At 43.4% G+C, this 10,666-nt stretch overlaps 1 protein-coding gene across 3 annotated transcripts in view; it reads left to right on the top strand.

The window, feature by feature from the left end:
* The window catches only part of CA8 (carbonic anhydrase 8), an 86,895-nt gene that overhangs the window by 45,991 nt on the left and 30,238 nt on the right, over positions 1 to 10,666 (top strand). For all 3 annotated transcript variants that reach the window (XM_040261272.1, XM_040261274.1, XM_040261271.1), the window contains exons 4-5: positions 3,828 to 3,923; positions 9,283 to 9,345. In XM_040261272.1, coding sequence (XP_040117206.1) covers positions 3,828 to 3,923; positions 9,283 to 9,345 — 159 coding nt within the window. The remainder of the gene's footprint in view (positions 1 to 3,827; positions 3,924 to 9,282; positions 9,346 to 10,666) is intronic.

Genomic DNA, 10,666 nt, shown 5'->3' with positions numbered 1-10,666 from the left:
TCTGCTCACTGGCCCAGGTGCCATTGGCCATGTTTCTCCACTGTCTGGTATCCTGTACCATACTCTTTGAAACTAAATCACCATGAGCAGCACACACTCAAGGAGTGGGGACCCTGCATTTTTTAAACACAAAAGCATGTGAAGTAGTTTGGAAGAACAGGTGTGAGTGATGGGATGTTACTGAATTAGGAGGAATGGCAAAGGAACAAAAAGGAAAACAAAAAAATTGAAAGCAGCCAACCTCAAAACATGCATTTTTAGTTTGTTTCAGAAAAAAATACTCCTTACTGTTACTATGAGAAGTAAGAAAATCATTTATTTGAACTTTGTAATTTGTGAAATCAAGATAGATTTCAATCTTGGCCTTTTTTTCTTGTTGATTTTAATTACGGCAAACAGCTCTTATCTGTTCCACTGTACACTTATCTGTACCACTGGGACACCAAAGCTCCTGTTGCAGCCAGAAATGGAAAGATTAAATTGGTCTGTCTTTCCTTATTAATTGAAGAGTTATAGAACATTGCTTTCTTAAAGGCAGCGCCTTGACAGTTACATTTACTGGGCAGTCCAAGTTCAACGCAAAGAAATAGAGGAAAACAATAGAATGAGAAAGACTAGAGATCTCTTCAAGAAAATTAGAGATACCAAGGGAGCATTTCATGCAAAGATGGGCTCAATAAAGGACAGAAATGGTATGGACCTAACAGAAGCAGAAGATATTAAGAAGAGGTGGCGAGAATACACAGAATAACTATACAAAAAATATCTTAATAACCCAGATAAGCACAACTGTGTGATCACTCACCTAGAGCCAGACATCCTGGAGTGCAAAGTCAAGTGGGCCTTAGGAAGCATCACTATGAACAAAACTAGTGGAGGTGATGGAATTCCAGCTGAGCTATTTCAAATCCTAAAAGATGATGCTGTTAAAGTGCTTCACTCAATATGCCAGCAAATTTGAAAAACTCAGCAGTGGACACAGGACTGCAAAAGGTGTTTTCATTCCAATCCCAAAGAAAGGCAATGCCAAAGAATTTTCAAACTACCAAGACAGTTGCACTTATTTCACATGCTAGCAAAGTAATGCTCAAAATTCTTCAAGCTAGGCTTTAATAGTATGTGAGCTGAGAACTTCCAGATGTTCAAGCTGGATTTAGAAAAGGCAGAGGAACCAGAGATCAAATTGCCAACATCCATTGGATCATAGAAAAAGCAAGACAATTCCAGAAAAAAACATCTACTTCTGCTTCATTGACTACGCTAAAGCCTTTGACTATGTGGATCACAACAAACTATGGAAAATTCTTCTTCTTCTTCTTTTTTTTTTTTTGGAAAATTCTTAAAGTGATGGGAATACCAGACCATCTCACCTGCCTCCTGAGAAACTTGTATGCAGGTCAAGAAGCAACAATTAGAACCGGACATGGATCAACAAGCTGGTTCCAAAAGGAACCATGAGTATGTCAAGACTGTATATTGTTACCCTACTTATTTACCTTCTATGCAGAGTCCATCTTGCGAAATGCCAGGCTGGATGAAGCACACGCTGGAATCAAGATCGCCAGGAGAAATATCAATAACCTCAGATAAGCAGATGACACCACCCTTGTGGCAGAAAGTGAAGAAGAACTAAAGAGCCTCCTGATGAAAAGGTGAATGGAGAGTGAAAAAGCTGGCTTAAAACTCAGCATCCAGAAAACTGAGATCATGGCATCCAGTCCCATCACTTCATGGCAAATAGATAAGGAAACAGTGGAAATAGTGACAGACTTTATTTTCTTGAGTTCCAAAATCACTGCAGATGGTGACTGCAGCCATGTAATTAAAAGACGCTTACTCCTTGGAAGGAAAGTTAATGACCAACCTAGAGAGCATAAACATAAAAAGCAAAAACATTACTTTGTCAACAAAGGTCCATCTAGTCAAGGATATGGTTTTTCCAGTGATCATGTATGGATGTGAGAGTTGGACCGCAAAGAAGACTGAGCACTGAAGAAATGATGCTTTTGAACTGGTGTTGGAAAAGACTCTTCAGAATCCCTTGGACTGCGAGGAGATCCAACCAGTCCATCCTAAAGGAGATCAGTTCTGAGTGTTCATTGAAAGGACTGATGCTGAAGCTGCAGCTGCTATACTTTGGCCTGTTGTGAAGAGCTGACTCATTAGGAAAAACCCTGATGCTGGGGAAGATTGAAGGTGGGAGAAGAAGGGGACAACAGAGGATGAGTTGGTTGGATGGCATCACAGACTCTATGGACATGAGTTTGAGCAAGCTCTGGGAGATGGTGAAGGACAGGGAAGCCTGGCGTGCTGCAGTCCATGGGGTTGTAGAGAGTCAGACACGACTGAGCGACTGAACAACAACAACCAAGTTCATGAGAGCTCTTCATAGCCTGACCTGTCCTGGGTTGTTGTTTTTGTTGTTCAATCACCAAATCGTGTCTGACTCTTTTCGACCCCATGGACTGCAACATATCTTTCTCCTCTGTCCTCCATTATCTCCCGGAGTTTGCTCAAATTCATGTCCACTGAGTCCGTGATGCTATCTAACCATCTCATCCTCTGCCGCTGGCGTCTCCTGCCTTCAGTCTTTGCCAACATCAGGGTCTTTTCCATGAATAGACTCTTCACATCAAGTGGACAAAATATTGAGCTTCACCTTCAGCATCAGTCCTTCCGATGAATATTTAGGGTTGATTTCCTTTAAGATTGACTGGTTTGATCTTGCAGTCCAAGAAACTCTGGAAAATCTTGTCCTGGGTTATTATTTCTATACTATCATAGACGGAGGTCTTCATTACTTCCCTCTAGTGGTCAGCTTTATAATTTTGAATTCTAGTTGGGAAAACAGCAAGAGAAGCTTCAAACTTTCAGTGATCTTCCTTGATAATTTTCCTTCATATTTTAATATGGATGCTAAAAGGACAGGTGTCTGAATTTAAGTGTGTCTTTTTGGATTAATTCTTAAATGAGGCAGTGTTTTCAGGAGCTAAGTCATTATAACTTGATTAAAATGTAAAGCGATGATTAGTATTCTCAGCAGAAGGTTTACCTAAGTCCTTTTATACTGAGAACCTCAGCGGCCATTTGATTTTAACCAGGGAATTGAATTTGGCTCCTTGCAAGTGTTTTATCAGCCCTGTAGAAGCAAGTGCGTATTCTAGATAAACTTGAAAACCACAGAGCTCTATAGGGCTGAGAGTGAGAGAGTCCTCTAGAGTATTGTTTGTCATTCCTTCACAGATAAAATTTTATCTGCAGTGCAGGAAATGGCCTTTTTAAAAAAAGAGCTCCACATTGGCGTTCATTACTTTACCATGCTTTAAAAAAAGATGCAGTGTTTTTCATAGGATGCTATCTCTACATATTCTTAGAAAGTTGAACTAATTTACAGAATGTGAGACTGGCTTTGTGTCATTCTTAATGGAGATGGTGGGTGACAGGTACTGGAGTGTATAGGTACTAATCCTTTCAATGAGTTCTCATGTTTGTGACCATACCTGGAGTTTCATTTCAGTGAGAGCCAGAGGGGATGTCGTCTAAGGAAGGCAACGAAAGTTTGAAATCTGCAAGTCCCCTCAGATGTGCTGCTGATCAGGGCAGAAGCAGAACTTGAGAGGCACTGAGCCCTGCTTCTGTTGAGAAATAAGTAAGGGATTCACACAGAGAGCCGGGATTCAACCAGTCATCTCTCTGGGTCTGTCTGTGATACTCTTGCTGCATACCATACCGTATGGATAGGGTCAAGGAGAAGTTGATCCATCTCTGTCTTCCTGAGCAGAAGGACCTTTAGTAACGAGGTTGCCTCTCTGTCGTTGCTCATCCAGCTCCACCTGATCCACTGGAACGCTACCTTGTTTGGCAGTATTGATGAGGCCGTGGGGAAGCCCCATGGAATCGCTATCATCGCTTTGTTTGTCCAGGTAAACGGTCTCCTGTTAAGATTATTACATTGTTCAGAGATGCTTCTTTTCTAATTCATTTTGCAGAAGGTTTTTTGTTCTCTCTCAGTTTTACTACTTAGAAGGGACGTTAAGTGCTTATACAGAGAACATTGATAGTTTAAAAATGGAAAACTTGGGGCTTCCCTGGTAGCTCAATGGTAAAGCATTTGCTTCCCAATACAGGAGACATGGGTCAATCCCTGGTCCCGGAAGATCCCATATGCCTCGGACCAACTAGGCCCGTGTGCCACAGCTGTTGAGCCTATGCTCTAGGGCCTGGGAACAGCAACTATTGAGCCCATGTACTGCAACTGCTGAAGCCCGAGGGCCTTAGAGCCTGTGCTTATAAGAGAAGCCACGACAATGAGAGGCCTGGGGACCACAACTTGAGGGTAACCCCCACTCAGAGTAACTAGCAAAATCTTGTGTATAGCAACAAAGACCCAGCACAGCCAAAAATAAAGAAATAAAATTTTAAAAAAAGAAAAAGAAAATGTGGTCTCTGTGGATCAAGTTCAGCCATATTCATTGGTAGAAAATGGTTCACTGTATTATCAGAAATTTTCTTCAGAATAGCATTCAGAGTCATTGAAGAAATGAATTAGAACATGTCTCCTAAAGGCAGAGTTCATTTTATTAATGAAAAATGATTTTAGGAAATGTTTTTGGACCCTTCCTCACTGCAAAATCTAAGAAAATTCAATAGTATAATCATGCAGTAGCTTCTTTAGCTATTTGTTATGAGTAATTTTTCTTCTAAGATAATTGGAAGAGCCTTGTAGAAAAACACGGATGAAATAAGACTAGCAAAAACCTTGGTGGATATAGAGTTTAGATATGAGCTCTTTGGTGGGCAAAGAACATCATATGCATTGAGTGAAATATACTCCTGGAGGAGGAAATGACAACCCACTCCAGTATTCTTGTCTGGAGAATCCCATGGACAGAGGAGCCTGGTGGGCTACAGTCCATGGCGTCGCAAATAGTTGGACACAACTGAGCATCTAACACACAGGAAAATGTACAAATTGGACCATATACTTTCAAAGGTAAGATTTTAATTTAGTTTTTCAGGTGACTCTTTTAAACTTTGTCTTATCATCTTCTTGATGCAAAAAAAGATTTAGAGCTAAAACATACCCTGAAGGGGGTTCCCAGGTGGCTCAGTGGTAAAGAATCCTTCTGCCAATGCAGGGCATGAAGGAAGATCCATATTATCTATGTGACGATGCCTTTCTCAAGAAAGAGCAATATCACAGAAACTGAGCACAGGTGTTCACAGAGGAAAGAAGGGCTGATCCTGAGTGTCAGCTGAGGCAGAGAGGAAAGGACCACATCTGGGGCCTTGCACTTAGGTCAGAGGCTGGGAAAGTGGAGGGGAGGGTGTCCAGGCAGTGAGGATGGACTTCCCTTTCAAGAAACTTGACTCAAAGACAGAAGGGGTGATAACTAGTGATGATGTGCCCAGCAAGGTTCAGTTTGTTTCATTTTGAGATCTGAGATGGGCCTGTGTTTTTATTCTGAGCAAAAAGAGCTAGTGCAGGACTTCCCTGGTGGTCCAGTGACTAAGACTCTGCACTCCCAGTGCAGGGGTCCGAGTTTGATCCCAGGTTGGGCAACTAGATACTGCATGCTGCAATTGAGAGTTTGCTTCCTGGAAGAAAAAAAAAAAGATCCCTCATGCCACAGCGAAGATTGAAGATCCTTCCTATCCCAACTAAGACCCAGTGTAGCCAAATAAATAATTACACATTAAAAAAAAAAAAAAAAAACTAGTGCAGATATAGTTTGAAAATACTGCAGGAAAGGAGATGATTGATGTAGAAGAGCCCCAGAGGAAGTGGGGGGTGTCAGATAAGAGTTTATGTGGATGCACTGACCCTGGACAGGAGGGGCCCCACCCTTTCTCCAAAACAGAGGGCTAGGAGGAAAGGGTGGGCACCAATGGCAAGCACATTTAGGCGAAGAAAGACAGGAAATTAGGGGAGTTCATGCCTGATGACCTGTATTATCTCCCAGACATGCACAGCAAAATTATTTATAGAGCAGAGGAAACAACGGGTGTGGGATTGAGTTTTGAAATTCTCAGGAGGTGAATGACAACAGACTTCACTGTCAGGGTGGGAGACCGACTTGAGATTGGACATTACAGACAGTCTAGGACAGCAGACAGTGGGCTAGTCTCTCCATCCACCGCGAGGAGCAGAGGATTCTAGCAAATTAATTGTGGCATCGATGGGTTGCAGAGCAGTTGATTTAGGAGGGCAGAGGGACTAGAGGATGGAGAGATGTCTTCCAGGATAGGCAGGAAAGGAAAGAGACAGAGCCAAGAGGGACCCCAGGGCTTGAGTCCTTGTGATCAGTGAATAGGAAGAGAGAGAAGAGAGGAGAGGGATGGATGGGTGGGCAGTTATGGTCAGAGGGGATGGTCTGTGGAGTTGTGGGTGTCAGAGTGAAAACAAATCCAGGGTACATTCTCAGGATTGGTTGACAGAGGTGGGATGGAGCTGAGGGACATGGAGTGAGGGGTAAAGAGAGAGGCCAGGGAGGGCATAGGTCACACCCAGGGATGCTGAAGTCCTCTGGGGCAACTACAGGAGGGAACGACCATTGGTTGTGACCAGTGGATCAGTGAGTGATAGTGGAGTGGGATAGCATGCAAGGAGGGCAGTCCACTCAGAGGGGGCTTGCCTTCAGCTTGTGGAACAGAAGACCCATCAGAAGGTAACAGCCAGGCACTGGCCAGAGCTCTTAATCTCATCTTTGAGGGAGGCTGAACAGTGTCCACTCAAAAGGCTTGGAGTGAAGACCTTGAAGAGATCCAAGGGGTTCACAGAGACCAAGAGGTGTCAGGGAGCTTGTCAAGGATGTGGCATCATCGCATTTCAGAGGATGTGGTGGGAAGTGAGGGGATTAGCCGTAGAAGTTGAAAAATTCAGGGCTTTGCTGGGCTGAGGTTCTTGGAGAGGAAACTGACCAGAGGGCTGGCGTTCTGGGCGATGGTGAAAGATGGCAAAGGGCAGAGGTCAAAAGTTACCTAGCTGTGGGTGGACTCTTGGCCCCAGGTTGCGTTGTCAGAACCACACTGTTGTAGGATTTTAGGGACAGGGCTGTGCAGAGTATCATCTATGTTTTCTTTCTGGTGGCTGTAACCTCTTCAGACAGGACTTTGACAAAGAAAGGAAGGAATGAGATGGAGCGATAGCTGGAGTTGGTTGCAAAATATAGTTATGTCCACAAAGTATAAACCTTTATAGATAGAAAGAGGCAGTAACAGCTATTAAGTGCTGTATCTGATGCTGTGTAGCAGCCGCAGCAGCATTCCGAGTAAGAGTCTTCTGGGCAATAATCACTGAGTTTCAATGCACCGTGCCCTAATCTAAGGTTTTTGTTTGACTGAGTCTTATTTTCAACTCCATCGCTTTTATCCCCGCTGCCGTATAGAGGAGAAAGCTGAAGGACAGAGAGGTTAGGTAAACTTGCTCAAGACTGAAAAGTGAGTCAAGGTCGGAACCCAGCATCCAACGCAAGTGACCTTGTTCCTGGGCCACTAAACTGTGTGGCCTAACAGTGTTCAGATGTGGGCTGTTCAAAGAATCATGCTCTGATCAGAGATGCATGAAGTGACCACAGCCCACCTGTGGGTGTAAGCATCCAAGTACTACATTCTACTTAAACCAGTACAACAGAAAGTGGAAGTGTTAGTTGCTCAGTCATGTCTGACTCCTTGTGACCCCATGGACTGTAGCCTGCTAGGCTCCTCTGTCCATGGAATTTTCCAGGCAAGAATACTGGAGTGGGTAGGCATTTCCTTCTCTAGGTGGTCTTCCTGATCTAGGGACTGAACCTGAGTCTCTCACAATGCAGGCAGATTCTTCACTGTCTGAGCCACCGATACAACAAAGGAGTCTGTTTTTCCCTGAAGGTGGGGTGCAGGCTTCTGCCTACAGGTCCACGCTTTGACACCAAGGAGTACATTTTGCCTAAGATATATACACACACACACACATACTAACTTAAGAGAATTCATTTTCCATTTCTAGAGCCTATCTCAGGAATTGCAAACACTTGGAAAATATAATCTTGATTATTTGGAACTGATTGGCCTGTCTTAGGTTGTATGAGTTTCCTGTCGCACCTCTTTCCTTTGATCCCCTTTGACCTAGTGTTTTTCCAAGTTGGTTCACAATGGAGAGAAACAGGGCGTGTGAGCATGGTGACAGCTGTTGCAGGTCCTTGTGGATCATTCTCCAAAAATTTATGTGCAAAAGAAAAAGCAAACCATAACAAGGATTGTTTATCTGACCTTATAAATGGTCTCTGTTGTGACTGCCTTCCATTAGCATGGACGGAAACTGTTGAAACTTGACTGAAAAGTAGAAATGAGATTACACTTACAATTTTTAAAGTTAGAGTCAAGAATACCTCACAGCATATTCTTTTTAAAATCTCAAGTTCCTTGGGACATTTTATGCACTGAAAAATGTAATGATATACAATGCTTTAAAATAGAAAGCTACAAACAGCATATTCTTATTTATTTAAGAATAAATAGGTGATTATAGAGTTATGTTCAATGATAATCAGTAAGTGTCTTGATTTCAGTGACTTTAGCATGTGAAATCACATACTTATTTTTTGGAGTTAATAAGAATTTTTCAACATGAATACAGTCTTTATAGTAATGATCTAGAAATGCTAAAAGTAAAAATAGAAGGCTTTGGGCATGTGTGAATAATTCTGATTTAGAAATATCCTCGAAACTTTTATATTACAGTGTTATGTGATTATATATATATATAAACATAAATATGTTTCAGTTCAGTTCAATTCAGTCGCTCAGTTGTGTCCGACTCTTTGCGACCCCATGAATCACAGCACGCCAGGCCTCCCTGTCCATCACCAACTCCCAGGTTTTACCCAAACCGACATCCATTGAGTCGGTGATGCCATCCAGCCATCTCATCCTCTGTCGTCCCCTTTTCCTCCTGCCCCCAATCCCTCCCAGCATCAGAGTCTTTTCCAATGAGTCAACTCTTTGCATGAGGTAGCCAAAGTACTGGAGTTTCAGCTTATAGATATATAAATATGTAGCACAGTGGGTAAAATCTACACCTAGCAAGGTAAATTTAGAATAGATTCTTGGAAATGCCCAGGAACATATCTAATACTTTCTTGTACTTTAATTGCCTTTAGTAGATGTCGACCTATTTATTAAGAAGTAAGTCTTGTATTTCCAAGAAGGACTTTCAGGTGAACTTGAACTTCACTTCAGTTGGTTATTTTACTTACATATTTAAATGCTTAGTAGTTATGGTTTATACTTTATACATTGCAGATCGGAAAAGAGCACGTGGGCCTGAAGGCTGTGACTGAAATCCTCCAGGATATTCAGTATAAGGTAAGTCATTCTCTAAAAGAAAATAAAAATACTGGTTAGTTAAGAGCCTTCCATGTCTATCCTCAGGCTTGGAGATTCCCTAAAAGGACTCAGACAAGCTGTTAGTCTCCTGGTTGTGGTTTATTCCAGTGGGGGGATACAGACCAAGTCGGCACAGTGAAAAGGTGGATGGGGCACAGTCCTAGAGAAACAAGGTACAAGCTCTCAGACGTCCCCTCCCAGTGGAGTTGCCTGGGGGCACAGCTGATTCTCCCAGCAGTGATGTCATAGCACTTGTGAAGTGCTGCTAGCCAGGGAAGTTTACCCGAGCCTTGGTGTCCAGGGATTTTATTGGGGGTCAGTTATGCCTGGGCAGTGTCTCAGGGACTGACCTCAGCTATGCTGACTCCAGCCCTCCCACCCCCACCCTGCGCAAAACCAGGCTTCCACCATAAATTACTTTGTTGGGATAAACTTATCTGGTCCAACTGGTACAGCCTGCCCAAGGCCTCAGGCACACAGAGCCACTCTTATCATGCGGCTTATTCCAAGGACTCAGAGACATCTCCCAGGAGGCAGCCAAGGGCTAGGCTTGAAGATAGGACTTTTTGGGGGTGTTGTTTAGGATTTGAGCAACCCAGGCCTCCTGAGTACCTCTTTCTGCCCTCTGAATATAGGAAGGTAGTATAAATGAAAGAAATAAAAATTGTGGCGACCACACTTCAGAGTATCTATGTGAAAAGAAAAACAACACAAGCTCACATAAGTCATAAGATGATAACTCCCTGAGAAGGTGACTTAAAGTTGATTTGCCCCAGTGGCTCAGCAGGTAAGGAGTCTGCAGTACAGGAGACACAGGAGACCCAGGTTCGATCCTGGGTCAGGAAAATCTGGAGAAGGAAATGGCGACCCACTCCAGTATCCTGGAGTCCCTGGAAAATCCCATGGGTGGAGGAGCCTGGAAGGCTGCAGTCCATGGGGCTGCTGAGGGTCAGACATGACTGAGTGACTTCACTTTCACTTTTCACTTTCAAGCATTGGAGAAGGAAATGGCAACCCACTCCAGTGTTCTTGCCTGGAGAATCCCAGGGACGGGGGAACCTCGTGTGCTGCCATCTATGGGGTCGCACAGAGTCGGATGCAACTGAAGTGACTTAGCAGCAGCAGCAGCAGCAGCATGGAGTTGCAAAGGGTCGAACACGACTAAGCAACTGAGCATTTACATACTGTGCTGCCAAGAAGGTTAGAGACTGAGAGCAGAGTTCCAGGAGGAAGGTCATTTCTAAAGACTCCCTGGGGCAAAGCCCACATCTCTACGCCAGGAGCAGGAAAGGCAGTGACG

This window comes from Oryx dammah, unplaced genomic scaffold (assembly GCF_014754425.2).
Source record: "Oryx dammah isolate SB20612 unplaced genomic scaffold, SCBI_Odam_1.1 HiC_scaffold_19, whole genome shotgun sequence".
NCBI classification, from domain to species: Eukaryota; Metazoa; Chordata; class Mammalia; order Artiodactyla; family Bovidae; genus Oryx; species Oryx dammah.
The sequence above is the reverse complement of the archived record's forward strand: the minus strand, read 5'-3'. Positions and strand labels throughout refer to the sequence as shown.